We start from the raw sequence: 22131 nt of genomic DNA, 5'->3' as shown, positions 1-22131 counted from the left end.
GGAGGTAGATTTTAAAGAACCTCCCAGAAGTGGAAGCAGAGGGCTGGAGGTTTTGCGAAGGTGTTGATGAGGATCCACTGGGTGGCAGGGGACGTGGCTACGGGCTTCTCCCAGGAGGCTTGTTGGAGATGGGGTTATGTGGGAGCTGCTGGGGGGCTTGCTGTCCTGCTCTAGGAAAGATGCTCCATCCTGTCTGGCCCTAAACCCTGGAGAGAGAATACAGCTGTGGGTTGAGGGAGGGTCTGTGCCCCTTGCTGTCAGGAAGTTTTCCTTTATATTTACCCTTCTCTTTTCATGTGTTTTTTGAGGCCCTCGACTAAAAAATTTAATTTAATTTAAAAGAAAAAAATGAAAAAAATTTTAAAAAAATCTCAGAGCCACTGGTTCCATTTTGGCTTTTTAGTCTTGAGTCACTCTTAAAAAGATAGCAAAATAAAACACATGCAGGAAAGCCAAAGGTCCCAGGCCCAGCCAGACTGGGGCTAGGAGTGGCTGGGACTCTGGCCTAGCTTCTCCACGGCAGTGTTACTCCCAGACATACACCACTTCTGCAAGGCTGTGTGGGTAGGAGCCCCTGGGGCTGAGGGGGCACATCATGCAATCTGCTAAGCAGAATGTAGAGTTTTAAAATAGCTACATTTCTCCAAGACACTATCTGCTTGCCGCTTTGTGGGATGTTTACCTGGGATTAATAATAGCTGAGTGCCACCCCACTGCCAGTATGGAATAGCAAACAGTGATCAGGGCTAGGACTCAGGCAAGAGAGGAATGGAGTAATAACCATCGTGTCAGCTCATAGTTCTTTTCACACTTGCTGGCTCATTTGGTCCTCACACAACCCTGAGAGGGTAGGTGGTCTTATCCTTGTCGTTGGTAAAACTCAGCCAGAGAGTCCATCCTGCCAAGATCTAACTGCTTGTAGCTGCTTCTCGCAGGTCTCTCATCCAGGTCCTCTGACTTCAGCTGTCACTTTCCTGGGGTTCTGACTAGTGGGTCAGCGACAGGAGTAGGGGAGTAGAGTCAGCGACAGGAGTAGGGGAGTGGAGTCTTTGGCAGTTTCCTTAATTTCTGAAGGCCTTTAAGAGGGCCTAGAGATTCCTTTCCTATATGTTGAATGGGAAATGAAACCTCAGCATGTCCAGGTCCTCCAACTCTCTGATTCTTCAGACTTCTTGGAGCTCTTGTGAGAACTGGCTTGCACTTCTTGGCTGGGAAGCCAGCCACTCACCATGTGTTCTTGGAGAGGTTTCCTGCATTTGGAAGCTTCTGGAATATGTGATGCATCAAACCACTGTGACACATCTGTATGGCACCTCATGCCTATGCACACAGGCATGCTCCTGCTGAGTGCAGCTCACTTAGAGATGAGGCCCAGTGTGGGGTCTTTGAGATTTTTTCAACACATTTGTAAGAGATGCCCTGAGCCTTGCCCAGCATGCATGTTGTGTGTATGCTACCTGTTTGCTGGCTAATGTACAGCGCCTGCTGGAAGCCTTGGCTAATGTACAATGTAAAGTAAGGGACTACAAACACTGGCTTCAGCACTGAGTGTCTGCTTCATGATTGACTTGAAAAAGTAGGGCTTACCCACAGAGAGAAAGGTGGGTAAGAGAACTCATGGGTGTCAGTTTTCCTTAAAGGCAGAGCATAACCCCCCACTCTTTATAAGGGCTGCTAAGGCGGAATATTGGACAGCAGGACTTCTTGGCCAGTTAGCCCTCTGAGTGACCTTTGTTTAAATAGACCTGGAATATGTATGAAGGGGGAAATAATGGTTTATCTTTATTTACAGCTGATTTAGCCACGATGGTTTAGACTTTTTCTGGGGATATTCCTTTAGGGCGATTGAGGCTGGACAGAGCAGCATGCCTATGTGTCTCTGAATGTCTGTCCTTTTGTATTTCCGGAATATATCCTTGGCTCATACAGAAACCCTGTGATGGGGAATCCACAGCGGAATTGTTTTAGTGGATAAAGCCCTCTGTAGCTTCATGTGTGAAGATTTGTCATGTTGGACCCATGTTGGACCCAGTTCATTCTGTTCACTTGAAGGATGGAAAAGAGAATGGGCAGAAATTGCAGCAAGGAGAGTGATTTGGGCTAGACTTCTGGGAGAACTGTACATCACCTCTGCTGATGATTCCTGAGGAAAGATGAAGCTTCTTTATTTGAGGTAGGAGACTGGGTGTCCTCTGTGGCACTTTGAGATGGTCCCTGGAACAGCATGAGGTCTGGGTGCCAGGATCTAGAGCAGGCATTTCTCTCCATCTTTCCCATCTGCCTTCAAGACAGGCCCAAGCTGGATGGAATTGAGGGGATGCATGGGCAGGGTACACCAGTGTAGGCATCCAGCCTGGAACTTTTACCTTGTTTCTCTTTGCAGAGAGAACTTCTGGCACTGATCGTAAGGAACTGGTGTTATTTGCATATAAAAAAAGAGAAAGGCATGTTGTCTCTCACCTTTTCCAGGAAAGAGCCCTGAGCTGCTCTAATCCTATGATGCGGAGGGAGGAGGGCCATGCAGAGGACGCAGGGCCAGACATAGTTTGCTGGGAAGAAGGTAGGAAGTGGGAGAGGAACATCCCAGGGCAGGCCCACAGCTCTGGGAGCCACGTTGCATGCTCTACTAAAGACACAGGGATGTGTTCAAATGGGCCTACTATTTAGCGGTAACCCAGAGTCTGAAATAAATCAGTTACTGGCTAAATGAGAGTTGTATTAAATGTGGAAAATCATATATTCTTTTGTGTCATCACCACCTACAGATTTAGCATCAAAAGTCCTGAAAGGCTGAGGACGGTGAAATGAGCCCTGTCTGTAAGATCATGCTTATTTTATATTGACTTTTTGTCTCTTTTCTTTCCTATTTCCCACTCTTTCTTATTCCTTAGGTCTACATGAATATTTATTTATGCAGTTGTGTTATTTCCTTGGGGTACAGTTCTTCCAGTGTCATTGGCATCAATGAATGTGTGACTTTGATTTCAAGTGTAAACAAACCACTGGCTTACAGCAGGGACCAGCCACCTCTGAGACAAGGGCTCTGGCAGCTGCCTGCAGATGCCCTTCCCCCGTAGCCCTGTACTGTTTCGGCCCGATGCCTGAGATGAGAGTCAAGGGTGTCCTTACAGGGACCTGCTCGACCCCACGTCATGTGTCCTGCTTGGAGGGTGGTGCTCACACATGCGTCTTCCAGTCTTATTAGCTGGTACTGCTTTTCACCTTGACCTGAGGAGTGGTGTTGGAAGTTTGTGACTGTACGTACCCTGCTAGGGGGCCAGAGACGACAAGCCCAGACAGAGAAGAAGGGAACGCAGGCTCCTGGCCACTAGCCTCTCTCAAGACAGGTGGACTTTGTGTTAAGCGAGCTCATTTAATCTTTTGGGCCTAATAGAAGTTATTTGTATTTTCTCTCCTTCTCTCTTTTCTCTCCTCTCTTTCACTCACCCTCCCCCCACTCCCCAGCCTCCAAAGAATTTAATCTGCTGGACAACAAACAATACTGTTATAAAACTTTGAAAACAAGAGGGCGCGGCCTCCCTGACAAGGAGAAGGGCATGCCGGGTAACGGCCCGAGGGAGCATGCCAGGCCTGAGATGAAGCCGGGCGAGAGCCCAGTTGGCTGGGTACCTGGGCGCCTGCCCCTGCATAGCCCACTAGCCGTGCCATCCCCAGGCCAGAGGGGAAGGAACCGAAACAAAACGGGGGGCAGAGAAACGCTTGAAAAGGGAAGTTGCACATGTTCCCCTCTCTGATCTGATGGGAATGCACTAGACTGTGAAACTTCCTCCTCCACCTCTTCTCCCGAGCCCCTCCCTCCCTCTTACCCTCCTTCCTCCTCTCTCCTTCCTCCTCTCTCCTCCCTCCTTTCTCCTCTTTCCTCCTCCTCCCTTCTCCTGCTGCTCACTGTTCTTGAGCCTGGCAGACAGAGGTCCTGATAGCAGAATGAGGCTGGAATAGCACCATAGGTGCAGCTACCAGCTGGGCCAGCCAAAGGAGAAGGAGAGAAAGTGGGCTCGCAGTTGGCTTTGGACTCAAACCTACCCTCTGTCTGGCCCAGCCTCCTTCCCTTCTATTAGGGAAGTGGAACCACGTCATGTCACAGGGTGTGCCCAGTCCATGTGTGTGGACCAGGTGTGTGCCCAGGTACTGGGGAGAACTGCCACTGGGCTTCCTGGTGCCCCCCTCGGGCTGTGCTCTGCTCTGGGGAGGGTGTTTGACTTGTTGAAATGCTCTCTCCTTTGAGATGCTGTGCTCTCCCTCCAGGGAGGAGCAGAGGCTGTGCTGCAGAGGCTAGGGCATGCCTCTGGAGGAGCCCTTGGGAACAGGAACGTGCTTCTCCCAGCGAGAGCAGCCATGCCGTCTTGTGAATGTGGTGCCTGGTAGGATACTGCGTCTGTTAGTTACTTCTTCTTGGTGGCTGAAGGAGGAGGTCACCAGCTCTGCCCTGGGGAGGTGCGGAAGCTGGGCTTTGGGGCGTCTCCTTCCCTACCTCCAGAGTTAGATTTCACCTGAGACTGTGGTTTCACTTTTGAGTCTGTCTTCACTGAGTCAAGCAGATGATTTAGGAATGACCAGGGAGCAGAGTTGGTGGTTTGCCTTTGGATCTGCATTGGTTTGGACCCGTGAACTCTGTGGTGGGCATTGTGTTTGTGTAATAGACCATTGGTATGCTCATTTTTCCTCTCGCGGAAAGCACTAGCTTCCTTGAAAGCAGTTCCGGGCCATGCCTATCCTTCTCTGCCAGAGCTGAGCCCTTCTACTGGGGGGACATGGAGACACCCGAGCCCCAGTCTTCATTCCACTCCTGCTCCTTCCTTTTGCCCTCCACTGTCTTCTGCTGTCCCCCCAGCTCATCCCAGGGGCAGGGTAACCTTGGTGCATCCTCCCATCCAGCCAGCAATCCCGACCCAGGGGCCCCGTGCCTGGACTGAGTCTAGGGTTTTTGTCAGTAGTGTTAAGGGATGGACGGAAAACTGAACTTTTAGGAGTGCAGCTGCCTGGGAACATAGACCTCCATACCTCTGACCTAGGGAAAACCAGAAAAACTGATACTGGGTCCACATAGGCTTGGAAGGCTGTTACTTCTTGCGTTGTTACCTGAGTAGCAGTTTGAGGGTCACTGTGGGTTTGGAGGATGTGATTCCCACACTGGGGCTTAGGGCCTGGGAAATGCGGTGGTCCCTGGGTTCTGAGTCCTCCTCTGAACGCCACCCTGCCAGAAAGGAAGAGCCTAATGGAGGTTTCTGGGGACTTTGGGCCGGCCAGTAACTCCATGCTCCCTCCTGCCCACCCTTGGCCCCTCATGTGTATACCCTTCCTTTTATCACCCTTCCCTCTGATTCACAGCCCCCACCCCGGCAGCTAAAGACAGAATGCCCAGGCTGCTGCCTAGAGTGACAGGAAGCTGGGCTGCCCTTTCAGTTTATACATGCAATGGCCTGGGACTGTCTTTTGAGGGCAAGGCATTCCCCTTTTACAAAAGAGCCTTCCCCAGGCCCCTCTCTCACCAAGATGAGCTCTTCCTTACTGCCAGGAGCCCTGAAATCAGCATTCCCAGAGGAAAGAAGATGGCCATCTGGGCTTGGCTTCCGGCTCCCCCCATCTGGCTGGAACGCACATCAGTCACGTAAGTAGCTGTGACTCAGCACCCAGCGCTGCCTTGGCAGAACCTTCCCACGTTCTGGATTTGCACACAGTGTGGTAGCGCAGCACAAGCAAGCAGGGTTAGGCAACTGGGGGCCAGTGTCTGTTTGTTCAGTGGGTTTGCTTGTAGATTTCAGAAATGAAGATTCCTTCACCTTCCGTTTTCCTCCAGTGTTATTTTTTAGGTACCATGCTAGGCTTTAAAGACAAAGCATCATTTACAGAATGAAGCAGAAGCTATCTTTGCATCTCCAAACTGTTTTTAACCAACATCCTATAGATTGTATTTAACCCTCAGATGTGTTTGGCCTGCACGGGTTTTGGTTTTGGTTTTTGTTTGAGACAGGGTTTCACTCTGTAGCCCAGGCTGGAGCGCAGTGGCACAATATCAGCGATGCATTGCTTGCTGCAACCTCTGCCTGCCGGGCTCAAGCAGTTCTCATGCCTCAGCCTCCTGAGTAGCTGGGACTACAGGTGTGTGCCATCACACCTGGCTAGGGTTATTTTAATGTATCTGATTCTGCATGCATTTAGACAAAATATGGCCTCTCCAGGACACTGTATTTCTGCTGCCTGCTGTTACCACTTCTCTGTCTCAGGTTTCCTGCCCGAGCCCTCTGAGCAGCCTACCTCAGCCTCCTCTCTTTACATGTGAAGACACTGAGGCCCATTCAGGGCAAGTGGCAGGTCCCTGTTCTCAGAGTTGGGGCCAAGCAGGTATTAAAACCATTGTGTTCTGATTCTCTGTGTGCCCAGGCAGATGAATGCCCTGGTGTGAGGTGGAGAAGCCTCCAGGTAGAATGTGGGGACAGAAATGGACCAGGCTGGAGTATAGCTCCCACACCTTTTCCCTGCATGGTAGCACTCACAAGACTGACATACCCACCCTTCTGGGTGGGTGGTTTTCCTCCCCAGACAGCCATGCCAACCCTTTCACCTTCGGCCAGTTTGTTTGGAGTCATTAGGCTGAGGTGGGTAAAACCCGCCACCCTCCTTGGATGGCAGCAGGCCGGGCTTTTCATGGGCTGCCTTCTTACAGGTCTAGGTGGCCTTCAGGCATGGTGCCAAGGAGAGCAAGCCCCTTCCAGCCCTTGTCAAACTAACTGGCTGCTTCCTAGTAGGGAACAGCCACCAGCTTGTTTCAGCGAAGAGTCATTGCTCAGCTAACTCTGAGAGGAGAAAACTGGTTCTGTTGGGAGGGCTGAGACCTGAAGGACCCCTTTTATCCAGTGGAATTGGAAAGGCAAAGGGTTTCAATACTAACGTGATTTTTTTCTCCACTTCTTTTAGAGTGTTTAATTAAAGTGATGCATTGTTAATGGCGTCTTATCTCTTCTTCCAGAGAGTTAAGAGTTAAATTTTAGAATCTAGGAGTGTGGACCCAGACTCTGGCTTCTGTTAACTCCCTCAGTGGCAGTGGCCCCCTGCTATGCACAGCCCCTCTGCTGGACTTCGAATGGTCCCTTACGGGTAGCAGGAGAGACGTTAAATAATCACACTGATGACCAAGTGAGATAAGTGGCTACTGAAGGAAAGAACTTGAGGCTGGCGAGGACCACTTAACCTTCTAGCAAGCCGGGTTAGACTCAGGGAGGCTTTCCTGAGCTGAGGGGAGGATGACTGAAGTTCCCTGGAGTGGTGATGGGTGGGGGCGGGGCTGAGGGGTGGTAGCTAAGGGAGGGTGAAGGAGAGTATTCCAGAAGAGACAACAGCTTAAGCAGGGCCTTGCAATGGAGGGAAGTGCTTTCTGATCACCGCGGAGCACCTGTGTGAGGGCTCATAGGAGGGGGTTTGTGGATACTGGTAACTAGAAGTTGATAAGGAAGAGTGGCTAAAATGAAAAGCGGAAAAGTGAGAATCTCATCAAATCCTCTCATTTTACAGGATTTGGACTCTCAGTAATAACTGTCCTTAAACACTCACTCCTGACCTTACAACCCTGGCTGTTACCTGGTTAACAAGCCCCAGGTGTTGGCTGCAGTTGTCATCACTGAGAGCCCTTGTGTGCATATCTGCCCCGGCTCTCCTACCTGTGACTGAGGCTGGCAAGTCCCACCATGGGCCGTAGAGCCTAGCGCTGGTGTCAGAATCGCTAGTTGCAGGTTCATCTTCGGCGTCTTTCCCACAGCCACAGCCATGCTGGGGAAAGACGGCAGAGGAGCTAGAGGAGCAGGAGAACAAAGCAAGCTGCCTCAGACCACCCAGGCTTCGCAGAACCCAGATCGTGCTCCTGTCTCTGCCTAAGTATAACGTGTTATGTAGTCAGTATGATCCCAATCAGTGCAGAAGTATCACCTAGGAATTTCCTGCCCCACCCACCCTATTTTGTTCTTAATGAAGTTCAAGAACAAAATGAGATGATAGTCAAGTTATGGAGCAGGCTGCTGTGGGTACAAGGGAGGAAACGCAGTCTTTGAAATTAGACCTGGGATCTGCATTTATTGGTTGTGTGACTGCAGACAAGTTATTTAGCCTCATTAAGGATTAATTTCTTCCGCAAAAATGGGAAAAATACCTGCCCCATACGACTGTTGTGAGAATTAAATACCACAACTTTTGATGTTCAAATTCTATTTCTTACTTCTCCTTCTAGCAACACATACTGTTAGTTCCAGGAACCATAAAAATTATAAGCCTGTATCTGGAGGCCGGAATAATTGGTAGGGAACCTAAAATACACAGTTTCTACTCTGTCTCTTTTCTCTTGGTTATGGTATCAGAGGAAATACACGTATTTTCTTAGCTTCAGACAACCAAAAAAGATGATGCTGTAAGGAGATGGGAAATCTAATTTGGAATACAGTGTGCAAATCTTATTTTCAAGCAGATTTTGAAAATAAAACTCAATTCTTATGTTAGAGGATTATCTGCTTAATACAATTATAGGGTACCAGTTTAAGTCACGTCAGAGGTTAAATAAGATTGCAGATTAACGGGGTCGTGTTTGAATGTTCTGATACTAACATATGAGGTGGGAAGGAGGAACGCATGCTCTTCTCAAATAAGACACATAGAAGAGTCGCCCTGGCCCAGGTTGAAACTCACCTTTGTGTAGCAGCTGGAGCTTCATTCCACAGGCAGATAGGGTGCTTTTGTCCTGATGAAGTAAGAGAATGTATCTGGAAACACTTTGTGTACTGTGAAATACTATACAAATGCAGGGCAGTATGAATGTAAATATTAATGTATTTTAATGATAATTTTGGCTATTTTATTTCATCATATATAATAACTTGTGACTGGTGTGAAGTTAAATAGAATTGACCTAGAATTAATGAGTTTTGTATTGCTCTCATCTATTTGAAGCATCAGCTGTGACTTCCATGTTGCTTTGCGCAGCACTGTGTAACCTCCTTTGTGCCTTTCCCATGGAGCACTGTGTCGTATCACAAGTAGAACTGCAAGAAGACATTTCTCCTCAGGGCAGAGGCTGGGTCTTCCGATTGAATCTCCCTTCTTTCTTCATTGAGATCCTCTTCTTCTGGAAGCTGGTTTCACATGGTGGCTTAGATTTTTCCATCTTTGTATCTAGCACCATTTGAAATCAGTGTTTTAGGAGTAAGAATTGCAGCACAGCCAAGGGTGGACTGCAGAGGAACTGCTGCTCATGGGACTGGCTCCTCTCCTCCTGCCACTTGAGTCTGTTCAAGAAGTCCAGGGAAGAACTTGAAGAGCAAAATACACTCTTGAGTTTGTTGGGTTTTGGGAGAAGTGACAGTAGGGAAGGGGGTTGTGTTTAAAATAAATACAGTGGCTTGAGCAGGGACAGAGGTCGTGATGCTGTTTCTGTTGACTCCTAGCAGCCGTTACCAGCATGAATGTGTTGGTAGGGCCTTTGAGTGTGGCAGTTGTCATACTCTGTTGGATAACAGTGTATTGGGTATTGGTTGTCATGGGGCAGGGGAGAGGGCAGTACACCTGGAGGACCATTTTGTCCACATCAGCACCGTCAGTCTGCTCTTAGAGGATGCCCTGGAGTATTCAGCGTCAGTTGCAGGGCACCCGAAATCAGACTTGCCACCTGGACTGTCGAGGTGCAGACCCTGGGAGCACCACTGGCCCATCTCTTACACAGGCTGACCGATTTCTCCTGGTGTTCAGAGTCTGTTTTTGTCTAGCACCATTTGAAATCGGTTATGATGTAGGGGGAAAAGCAGCAGCCTCGAAGTCTCACGCCAAGTCTGGGCGGCAGCAGCCTGTGGTTTCCTGGAAGATGGATGGGCAGAGAATGGGGAAGGAAGATCATGTTTTTCCCTACTAACTAACTTCTTTAACTGCGTGTATGATACGTTATTGCAGAGGTAAGAGATAGTTTAATGGATTTTAAAAAACAAATTACTATAATTTATCTAACGTTCTCAGTTCCATTTTGCTAAAATGTAGTACTGCTCTAAATTCTATAAATTGATTGCTGTTGAATTATCTTTCTGTTAAGAAGAGTCTATTCATGCATCCTGACCTTAATAAATACTATGTTCAGTTGATCATGTCTGTGTTTTTCATCTATTATTTCCCATTCATAATTCTGTGACGATAAGAAGTGGGTCCTGAAAAATTAATTTGCTATGCAGATCTTGCCTACTTCATAAAGAATTCAAAGTAGGTTACAGCCAGACAGACGTTAAAAATGAAACCCATTAAGGCAAGAATGAAATTCTGTGAGCCAAGAAATGAAATGAGAGAACAGATTAGGGAAGAGAAGAAATGTTGAAGATCAAGGCTGAGGGACGCTCCCTACTGAATGGGAAAATTGTCCTTGATTCCCCATGGGCTGTAGACAACAGCCCTTCTGCCAGCAACTGTTCCTGCAAGGAACTTGTGCTCAACTGAACATACTGTCGCATGGTTCCTTGGAGGGGCACAGCACTGATTTCACTTATTTTATAAAAGATTGAGTGATACTTTTGACTGTTAGTTTATGTCAACACTTGAAAACAAGGTGAGCCGGTTTTTTTTGTTTCTGTTTTTGTTTGTTTCTTTGTTTTCGAGGGAGTCTCACCCTGTCACCTAGGCTGGAATGCAATGGCATGATCTCTGCTCACTGCAACCTCCGCCTCCCGGGTTCAGGCAGTTCTCCTGCCTCAGCCTTCCGAGTAGCTGGGATTACAGGTGTGCGCCTCCACGCCCAGCTAATTTTTGTATTTTTAGTAGAGACGGAGTTTCACAATGTTGGCCAGGCTGGTCTCGAACTCCTGACCCCGTGATCTACCCGCCCCAGCCTCCCAAAGTGCTGGGATTACAGGCGTGAGCCACCACACTGGGCCCAGTGAGCCAGTTTTGTAAAGCTATTCAAAGATTAGCCAGATTTGACTTGATAGGGGATCAAGCTTGTAGGATTTTCAGGAAGGCAGGCTCTGGCCCCCTGATCAGGATTTTGCACAGGAGGTGTATGACTATGAACTACCTGCAGTACAACTCTTTTAAAGCCAGTGGCTTGCAGTAAATCATGGCAAATCAGCCACCTAGGAAGCCATTTCTAAGCCCAACCCCCTGCCACAGTCTTTCCCCAGATGGCTGCCCTGCCCAGTGGGCTGAGAGTGGGGGGCGGAAGTAGCATTTGCTGGCAACACTTGCCAGTACATGTGTTGCACCCCCTCACTGCAGCTGCAGTGCTATTTCAGGCTGTTGGTGGAAGAACCCATGTTCTAATCCCCAGGATGTGGTGGTGGGAAGACCCTAAGTGGTGATGTTAAGACCCTAAGTTATATTGTTTTATTCACTTCCCACTGAGATAGGCTCCAATAGTATTAAATACCTGTAGGTTAGACATCTTTGGGGTCTGTTGTACTACCTACCAATTAAACAGCTTTTGATCTACCCACCACACTCAAAGCTCCAGCCTAGGTGTTGCAAATACAAACAACTAAAACAGATTTTTGCTCTCAGGAGGCCCTGATTCCAGTCCTCAAATGCTTAAGTGTGAAATCGAGTTCAGCATCAAAGGACAAAAACAATGTTTTGAGACGTCTTTTCTATAAAAGCAGTTTATGGCACACTCATTGAATGCTTAAATAGTGCCACATTGCTAAGTCATGAGAAGCAAAATGTAACTGGGGTGCCTCTCAAACAGGATTATTTTGTTTTATTCATTTGGATGCGGACAGCTCTTTACCTAAAATTGCCATTCTGAGGTGGTTTTGTACAATCAGTTGGTAATTACGTAGAATGTTTCTTCCAGAGACAACATCTTGAATCAGGTTTATGAAGCCATGCTATCAACCTAGGTAGAAAACGCTTTGTAGCACATGAGTCCTGCTTATCTAAATTTTACCAGATTTTTTAACCGTAAATTTATAAGTGGGTCTTGGTGAATAGATAATGAAAAAAATTATTGAGTGGGGAGGCTTATTAGACTGACAGCACCTTCAAGCCTCATGCAAGTTGGACTGGCAAATCCCACCTGTGGAAGTAAACACTAATGAGTGTTTACTTCCTTAATAAACATGGATGAGACAAGTCAAATATTTGGCCAGCTTAGGTGAAACAGAAATAAGTCTCGAACTGGATAATTCTTTGTGTAAGATACTGACCCAGACCTTCACTTTGAGAAGCTGGTGTGTAGGTTCAGGAGAGTACCTGGCAGACTAGTGTGTCCATACATCGATGGAACTTGAGAGTTTTTCTTGAACACAAAAGTTGTACTTTTGAGTTTATTCTAGTATGATGGTGCCCTACCCTATCTTCCTGTTCAGTTCACCCAAAGAGTCTTTAAATTATGTGTTCCCTGGGTCCCATCCCTACAATCTCGGGTTTTGCTGGTCTGGGAATGGGCCTGGACATCACTGTTGTTTTAAAGTTGAGAGCCTCTCTTCTGTGGTCTTTCTTGTTCCTAAAATGCTTTACTACTTAGTATGGTCTGAGGGCCCCCAGCACTGGTGTGTTAGTTTCCTGTGGCTGCCCTAAAAAATTGCCACAAACCTGGTGTCTTAACACACATTTATTCGTACAGTTACAGATGTCAGAAGCCTGCAATCAGCTCACCGGACTGCAAGGGCCGCCCGCCCTCTCAGAAGCGCCAGGAGAGAACAGGTTTTCTTGCCTTCTTCAGCTGCTAGAGCTGTGTTCTGTGGCTTGCATTCCCTTCCTCCGTCTTCCAAGCCAGCAGGGCAGCCTTTTGCTTCAGTGGCCACGTTGTCTTCTGGCACAGTCAAATCTCCCCCTGCCTCCCTCTTAGAAGGACCCTTGTGATTACATTTAGGGCCCCACCTGGATAATCCAGGATAATCTCCCTATTTCAGTTTTCTTAATCTCATCTGTACAGACCCTTTTGCCATATAAAGTAACATTCACAGGTTCCAGGTCTTAGGACCTGGATATCTTTAGAGGCCATTATATAGCCCACCACAAACAGCAGTTCTTAGAAACTGATTAGAAATGCAGAACCTCAGGCCCCAACCGATCAATACCTTTTGAATCTTCTGATTCTAATTTCTTTTATGAAGATCACCATGTAACTAGCTAGCACACTAAGACTTGAGAAGCATGATGCTATGGGAACCTAACCAAGGAATTCTCTAATCATTGAGTCCCAACTTAAATACAAATTTACAGACTATTTTTCCTAGGAACTCTTTCAGGCGAAGTATGTTGATCAGAAGACAGATAATTTTCCTGAACACCGTTCTGAAGTGCTTCTCCAAGCATTTGTTCCTGAATTCTCTCTCAATGAAGCCACAAGCCCCACACACCAGGATACTGAGGCTCCCGTTTACAGTAGTTTAGCACAGGGTTTGCCACTGCACCATATTATAATAGTGTGGTTTTTTAAAAAGCTACATGAGAGAGGTAAATCTTGTAAAGGAAGGTGGAGTCTCCTAACATCAGTTTTGTTACCTCTGTACAGGTTTCCCTGGGTTACGTACTATCAAGTCAGGAAGCAGGACGGGTGGCTTTTTCAAATGTTATCTATACTTGTGGCAATTGGTTCACATTCTGCTGGTATGTGAGAGGGAAGGAAAAATTGTTTATTGACCACAGATCCACAATATTATACTTGTCCTATACTTACGCAATAAGGGACAGCATTTAAAACTCTTTTAAACATGTTAATTTTGGCTGGGCGTGGTGGCTGATGCCTGTAACCCCAGTAATTTGGAACACTTGAGGCAGGCAGATTGCTTGAGGCCAGGAGTTCAAGACTAGCTTGGGCAATGTGCGAAAGCCGTTGGGGAAGCTAAGTTGGGAGGATCCCTTGAACCCAGGAGGTTGAGGCTGCAGTGAGCTGTGATTGAGCCACTGAGCTCCAGCCTGGCTGACACAGCGAGATCCTATGTCAAAAAATAATTTTGATCTCACAGAAGAAGGAGAAGAGGGCTAGTCTTCTACCATATCCCAAATGAAATTTAAAATGTCTTCTGGGGAATCACAGCAATGACTGAAACTTCTGAAAAGTGACTAAGTTTGAGCTGGTAAGGAAGGGATTGTCAAATGCCCTAACAGTCCACAGGAGGGCGGCAGTGCTCCAATTTACAAAGGACCAGTCATATTAATGTAACCTTTTCTGAGTGAGCCTGGATATTCTGATGAGAACAGTGTAGTCCAGGAAAAAAAAAAAAAAAAAAATCCGTATGTACAATCACTCAATTTTGAATCATTTCTGGAAGTTATTAGACTCCATGTTAAATCCTACTCAAGTACAAGTATGCAAAATTTAAAAATACGCAGAAAAGCTCATTCTTGGTTAAAATGTTAGCTGAAAGACATTACTAAGTTTTAGAATAACAGAGTTGCCTGTTTCCCACAAACCCTAAAATCTACTTTAACACCACAAATTCATATTCCTTCTAATCTCAAGTCCCTTCAGCATTCTTCCGGATTTACTGTTAGTTACCTTACAAAGTAACTAACTCTCCCCATGTATTTTATGCCAATTTTAAAAATACATTACAGTCTCAAGGTCACATAAGATCTTCCAAAATGCTCTATTCACAGTCAATATAATTTTCAGGCCAGGTGCAGTGGCTCACGCCTGTAATCCCAGCACTTTGGGAGGCCAAGGTGGGCGGATCACCTGAGGTCGGGAGTTCAAGACCAGTCAGATCAACATGGAGAAATCCCATCTCTATTAAAAATACAAAATTAGCCAGATGTGGTGGCACATGCCTGCCATCCCAGCTACTCAGGAGGCTGAGTCAGGAGAATCGCTTGAACCCGGGAGGCACAGGTTGCAGTGAGCCAAGATCGTGCCATTGCACTCCAGCCTCAAAAAAAAAAAAAAAAAAATATATATATATATATATATACACACACACACACACATACATATATAATTTTCACCTAGTTTTATTAAAGATTCAGTATTTTTATATTTATTTGAGACAGTGCTTCTGTATTTCTAAACCACAGATAGCCTTGTTCAGTTAGCCAAACGACAAAACCTTAATTCAAGTCTTCAATGAAATTTTCTGATTTAATAGGCTGAATTAAGAAAGCCATAATTTTCTTCTATAAGCCTTTAACTTCTATCTTTACAAGTTTATATAGAAAAATTGACTGTGGGGCTTGAGATTTACTAATGCATGAGTTTTCAACCTTAGCTGCACATTGGAATCATTTAGGATGCTTGGAAATCCCTACAGCCAAACCACATCCCAGATCAATTACACCGGAAATATCTAGGGATGGGACCCAGGTGTCCGTAAATCTCCCCCAGTGATTGCAATGTGCAGCCATGGCTGAGAAACACTGAAGCCTGCTCTGAGAAATTTAGCAATCCGACTGAAATCTGCAGAGAGCGCAACAATGATTTTTGCAGAAACAACCAAATCCTACTAGTTACATAAATTTTATATTTTGTTGGGACTTGGGTTTTTATTTAGCTCTACATATGCATTCATGGGATGTAGAAGATATATCTTCTACTGGACACATGTATATATAGATGCTTAAATGTGGCTATCCCAAGGTTAGGTAATAATAAAGACTATAAGAGCAGGGCAGAAATCAGGCACAGTTTCATGAAGGGTAATATCTGAGCTGGGCCTTGGAAGATGCATAGGATCTCAACAGGACAGTGTGTTTCAAGCAACAGTGAACTAGGAATACAGCAGAAAGCACAGGGGAAATGGTCAGGCTTGACTGAGAGTAGGTTATTTGAAGAAGTGTGATAGAAAAGGCTTGGGGAAGAAAGTTGGGATTTAATTGTAAAAGGTCTTCAAGTATCAGGCTAAGAAATGTGGACTTCATCCAGTAGGTAATGTGATGTCACTGGATACCTCTGTGCAGTATCTATGTGATGGGTTGGGAGTGGAGAAGCCTGGGGATACTTAAGGGTCTGAGCTAGAGGGACAGGATGAATGGCTGTGGGAGTGGAATGGTTAGAAGACGGGCCCAATTAGAAACATACTTCAATTTGAGATGAAACCCAAATAACACATCATGAAACGTCTCCAAATGTACAATTTTATTAACAGATTTCAAGAGTCAATTTTTTAAAAAGTGAGCAATAAAGAACTTCCATAAATGAGACTTCTCATTTTATAGCAAATACATTTTTACAGCTTAAAAAATTTTCTTAAATTCATACACACTTCTTCCTGTCATTTAAACAAACTTCCAAAGAAAACTGGTCTCCATATATTTAAGTAACAAATTTGACAAAATACATATTTATACATAAATCTCTAATATAAATATTAAATTTGGAAAATCAAATGTGAAGCAGAAACTGCTATACAAGTATATTGTATAATATTTATTTTATACATTAAAGTATTTGAATATACTTCAGTTAGGTTTTAAAAAAACACCATTCCTTGCTTCTAAGTAATTGCGACATTCTTGAAAAGCATGTGACATGGGTATAAACTTCAACTCTGTGCTTCCTTCAGAACTCCTGTTTGTTCTCCTCAAACTTTTATCTTCCTAAAGCATCTCGCCAGAGATTACAAAGGAAAGGAACATGTACAGAGCACTATAAACATGTCTTTGGACAGCAAAACAGTATTTATTCTTCTACACTCTTGATTCCCCAATCATATCTTCCTCAAGGCAACATTTCTTTGGCCCAGTTTGTGCAACTAAACATAAAATTTCAAAACACAACTTTTAACAGTGTGATCTGAATTGGGAGTGGCAGTCCCTGCTTTTTGCCCACTGGCTTCTTTGAAAGAAACTGCTTGGCTAAGGGACTCAGTAGAGGGCTGAGATCTGCCTGAGTATAAAGTGCTACCTGAGCTATATTTACTTTTTTCATCCCTTGGTACAATCAACAGCAAACAGACAAAGTGAAGTTACCTTCTTGAGATACATGGCTTACTTTGTACCCTGCCTTTTAGGAGATGAGGTAAGACACATATATAGGTAAGAGGCTTCTACTAGCCAAGGCAATGTAAATGGACTAAGATTCTCACGTGACTTGAGGTTATCTGATGAATTTATTCTCTTCAAAACCACCTACTTTTAGATGGCATGTTTAACACCTCTCTTTATTTAAGGAGGGAAAGAAAAACATATGTAACCAGAATTCAGAGTGGGTTACTCAACCTAAGAGAACATATGGAGTTCTCTTTGGGAAAACCACAGGCTACAGTGTTCACTTCCCACCATGAGGTGGCACTCCTGTTACGGCTGTCAGAGTCCTCTCACTTCTTATGAAAGGATGCATCTGATTCTGAAATTACTGAAATATGCGATCAGTTAGGGATGTTTTAAAAAGTGAAAACAAATGCCACATACACTTTCTAGCTTTCTGAAATCACCAAACACATTACAAAAAATAGATAATTTACCCTATTCACTTTTAGAGAATTTTCCAATAATATTCTTGGTTAAGGAAGTCAACCTTGTGCATATTCCCAATTTTCAGTGTTCTTGTTTTTAATGCACAAGAGCCAACGTAGTATACACATATTCGTAAGGGCTTTTTACAACGAACGATATGTAAAATACATTCTACAGTTGGTGAAAGAATGAATCTTAAGAATTGGCATTAATCTTTGAACAAAAAAGATTTCAAAGCCACTTTCTTTAGAAAGAAAATATAATTTCATTTTGAACTATAGTTCTCTAATTTTGCCAATTTTATAAAATACAGCACATCCCTGCTTTAATACAATCAGGCATGCTGTGCTGACTGGTCCAATAAATCTAAGTGTTATTTAAGGGAAAACAGGCAATCTGTTCATACCCAAATTCATACAAGTTTCAAAGAAGCATCAAAGCATGCTACCTACATTCAAGCCACATTGGAATGTTAGTTAAGCTACAGTTGCATTCATGAGAGTGAAACTAGAGAATAACAACTGGGTATCTGAAGACTTTAATAGAGTCAAAAGATGAACTAGCAAACGAGGTTGTGGAATCCATTCAGCCTCTCTGCTCTGCTGGAGGGGTTAATTTAGTCTGGTAAGTGGCATATTCAGCTCCACCATCTGCTTTCCTGCAAACCAAGGTATAAAGATCGTGTCAAAGATAAATATAATTAAGTACAGAAATTAAATTCCAGAAGCCTATTCAGAAAATGAACAATTACAAAAATACTTTATACTACTGAGTCGCTAACCTGGGAAATAAATTATTCTTTTAAAATAATTTCAAATGTTCAACTGGTCTCACTGTAAAAAAAACCTTCCTTTGTCCCAGTCTTATATTTTTGATCCCCTCCAAAACAAGAAATAGAGCAGTAGCATACAAAGTACTTAGTAACTATGTCCTCCTTTTGATGTAGGGTCAATGGGAAAGACTGGAGACAAACGCATGCTTTCCTGATCCCTCCATTTTAAAGCTGTAGCTCTGGCACAGAACCTTTAAGAAGATAGTGGTTCTAACTGTTCAAGTATGTGATGCCTCATCTACGCCTCACTGTCAAGAAAATCATGTATTCTGCTGAGAGTCTCCTAAATAACAAAAGTTTATGTCACACTTTTAGTATAACAATAGACATTTTTGTGAAACCTATTATTGTAGTCTAGTGCTGGCCAAAGATAGATGATGCCAGTCATGCGCGTAATTAAACATTTTCCAGAAGCCACTTTTAAAAACACAAATAGGCAAAAATAATTTTATTTTCTTTAACTCAGTATAACCAAAATATTGGGATGTATTTTACATTTTTTTTGTGCTTAGTCTTTGAAATCCAGTGTGTTTGCAGCATACCTGACATTGGGCTAGCCACTTTGGAAGTCCTTAGCAGTCACACATGGCTATTGAATATTGAATTGGACAGCACAGCTCTGGTCCCTCCCTGCCTTAGTAAATTGACTTTAATAGAAAAACGAAAACCAAATTTGGACCAGTCATTATTTACTAGTATGTGTGCCACAGCAAACACATTGCCTTTCCAATGTCACAGCTAAGCATGTTAATTTTGGATACTTTAATAACCCAAGTATGCCTAGTGTTCCATTATTGGAACACTAAGCATGTGGAATTTATCTCCTACTGCTCAAGGTCATCGCCAGGGTCTGACGGCAAAAATTCAAAAACTTGAAACCTCAGGCATAAATGGGTTTGTTCCTCTTTGTCGGGGAGGCCATCATTATGGTTCTCCACTGTGTCATTACTATACTTACAATATTGCAGTTCCCTAAGGACTGTTGTGATGACAGACTTAATGGTTTGGCCTGTCACTGAATTCTCCAAGACCACTATATTTTTCTTTTCTTTTCTTTTCTTATTTTTGAGACAGACTCTTGCTCTGTCGCCCAGGCTGGAGTGCAGTGTGCTGTGATCTTGGCTCAGTGCAACCTCCTCCTCTCAGGTTCAGGCAATTCTTGTGCCTTAGCCTCCTGAGTAGCTGAGATTACAGGCATACACTACCATGCCCAGCTAACTTTTGTATTTTTAGTAGAGACAGGGTTTCACCATACTGGCCAAGCTGGTCTCACACCTTAAGTGATCTGCCTGCCTTGGCCTCCCAAAGTGCTGGGATTATAGGTGTGAGCCACCGCACCCAGCCACCACTATATTTTTCTAAGTAAATATTTTTTTCCCATAGTAGTAGAATCTCTTTCTTTAAATACAATTTTAAATAGAAACCCAACTGCCAAAGATAAAAGGCATTAACATAAATTTAAAGAAACATTTATTGGATATAACAATGAAACTATTTTGAAGATAGCAAAATATTAACTACTGCATTCATTAAATTATCTTCAAATGTTTACAGATATCCTGAAGCTCAGAGAGAGTCTAAAAACTATTTTCGTAGTTGGCTTTAGCCTCAAAAGTGTCCTAAGAGACTAAGAAGAGATAGTAGGCTTCCCTTGTCCACGGTTTCACTTTGCATGGTTTCAGTTACCCATAATCAAATACAGTCAAAAAATATTAAATGGAAAATTACAGAACTACATTTTAGATTCTGTGCCATTCTCAGTATCATGACGAAATCTCACACTGTCCCACTCCGTCCCTCCCAGATATAAATCATCCCTTCGTCCACCATACCCACGCTATGGACACTATGTGCCTGTTATTCAATAGCTGTCTTTGTTATCAGATTGACTGTCACAGTATCACAGTCCCTGTGGTTAGGTAACCCTTATTTTACTTACTGGCCCCAGAATACAACAGTAGTGATGCTGGCATATTTTTATAATTGTTTGATATTAGTTACTGCTGTTAATCTCCTACTGTGCCTAATTTATAAATTAAATGATCATAGGTATATATGTGTAAGAGAAAACAGTATATATAAGGTTTAGTACTATCCCAGGTTTCAGGCAACCACTAGAGATATCCCCCATGGATAAGGAGGAACTACTGTATATAGGACTGCGTAGGCCCAGACTGCCAATTCTGGTTAGTATGTTTCGTCTTTCGCTTTCCCCGTGATCAAAGACACCACTTTGCTTTTACTAAGAAATTGTCCTTCCAACTGGCCTTGTAGATCCTGCTCCCAAACTTTTGATTATAACCTAGGGTAGGGCCTCACATTATAAGAGGTGGGATACGTATCTCCCTCTCTTCCCAGCTCTGCAGACACACATTCTAGCACAAACAGAGGAATAGTTCCAATTCAGTTCGAAGACAGAAGGTGGACAGGGTCCAAGGGTTTAAGGCAATACAATCCATTTGAGGACTTTTTTGTTTCCTTTTATATGCTAAAAATATCCAGCCCAGGGAAACTGATAAAATATCTTTACAGAGTTATTTATACATTGGAACTGAATAAATTTACAAAACTAAGTAAAACATATTTTGGTTTCTATAAAAGGGCATTTTTCTTCCTTGTACTTAAAATGAGTTGACTCTGTGGTTATTTCCCAGTGGGCTCACACATTCTTACTTTTGGATTCACAGCTGTTTTACAAGGTAGAAGAAGTGAAATAGTCTGATAAAAGGACTAGGGGAACATAACTCTATTTAAAGCCTGCGTCAAAGCAAAAGCCTGTCAGTACACATTATGTTTTCAAAGGGAATGGCATAAGAAAACATCAATAATGTAGCAAAGGGAACAGGAATGAAAATTTCCTCTTTGATATTTACTGCCAATATCTCTTTGCTCAGGTTATTGATATCTATATATCCACTGAATATTTTTCAAAAGCAAGGACATCTGAAAATAAACAACAGAAAACAGATACCTTTTAATGATAAAAGCAAACCTTTCTCTCATCTCTTCTTCTCAGAGAGAAGTAAATTTTACTTCTCTGTGGGTCTCATCAGTTAGGTATGTGCTGAACAGAGGAAGGGAAAAGGGCTGAATAAAATAGTGACTTCAAAAAGAAACAAGAGTAGCATAACAAGTGGAATAAAATCCAGTGTAAGAGAATAACAGGAAAGCTGAGAATTAGGTTCATAACTTAAGACATTCTCATTCTCACTGAAGGACTGGAAACATGAATTTTGTGCTAGAAGCTACTTGAACTTTGAAGTCATATAGATCATCCAGCAGATAAACAGACTGGAAATTCCTGTTTAATATGTTTATCTTTGAAGCTATTTTGCATGAAGTGAATCATGTCAAAATGTTTTCAAGGAATAAGATTGTTGGGGAGAAATGGTACTGGTCTCTAGCACCTTGAATTTTTTTTTTTTTTTTCCAAGAGACAGCATCTCACTATGTTGCCCAGGCTGGTCTCAAACTCCTGAGCTCAAGCCATCGGCCTGCCTCAGCCTCACAGAGTTGCTGGGATTACAAGTGTGAGCCACCAAACCTGGCCTAATACCCTTAATTTTAAGGGAATACATTGAGTATGTATCAAATCCATGTAATATTATCTTAGAAATCAACTTTATGATGTCATGTATTTGCAGATGTCTCTGGACTTTTGCATTAAGCAGTTTCTTTTTGTGGCACATCTGTTTTCAACAGATGAGGGGATATCCTTGCAAAACTTCATATTACATGGCGTCTCATATTTCTGAGACGGATCTAATTTTGTATGGATGCTTTCTAAACTAATTACAAAACATTTTTGTAGTTGCTCAAAAATTTTTGAAGGGTTAAATGCTCAAGAATTTGAGGGCCAACTAGAAAAACATTTAAGTTAATTTGATCCTTTTTTTTTGCCCCATGTCACTATATGCCCCAATTACCTGAAG

General features: G+C 43.6%; 1 protein-coding gene and 1 long non-coding RNA gene across 10 annotated transcripts in view; one reads left to right on the top strand and one right to left on the bottom strand.

The window, feature by feature from the left end:
- LOC105508910 overlaps nt 1–10133 on the top strand; it is a 21151-nt gene extending 11018 nt beyond the window's left edge. For both annotated transcript variants that reach the window (XR_001001349.1, XR_001001350.1), the window contains 2 exons: nt 5537–5629; nt 8986–10133. This is a non-coding gene — a long non-coding RNA (uncharacterized LOC105508910). The remainder of the gene's footprint in view (nt 1–5536; nt 5630–8985) is intronic.
- A 5893-nt stretch (nt 10134–16026) lies between these two features.
- The window catches only part of CD46 (CD46 molecule, complement regulatory protein), a 44113-nt gene continuing 38008 nt past the window's right edge, over nt 16027–22131 (bottom strand). For 5 of the 8 annotated variants that reach the window (XM_011937820.1, XM_011937839.1, XM_011937859.1 and 2 more), the window contains one exon: nt 16027–18025. In XM_011937820.1, coding sequence (XP_011793210.1) covers nt 17953–18025 — 73 coding nt within the window. In that variant the 3' untranslated portion in view covers nt 16027–17952. Of the gene's footprint in view, nt 18026–21170; nt 21264–22131 lie in introns of all 8 variants that reach the window. The other 3 variants (XM_011937830.1, XM_011937848.1, XM_011937869.1) reach the window with 1 other exon arrangement.

The sequence above is a fragment of the Colobus angolensis genome, unplaced genomic scaffold (assembly GCF_000951035.1).
Source record: "Colobus angolensis palliatus isolate OR3802 unplaced genomic scaffold, Cang.pa_1.0 Scaffold100, whole genome shotgun sequence".
Classification (NCBI taxonomy): Eukaryota; Metazoa; Chordata; class Mammalia; order Primates; family Cercopithecidae; genus Colobus; species Colobus angolensis.
The sequence above is the reverse complement of the archived record's forward strand: the minus strand, read 5'-3'. Positions and strand labels throughout refer to the sequence as shown.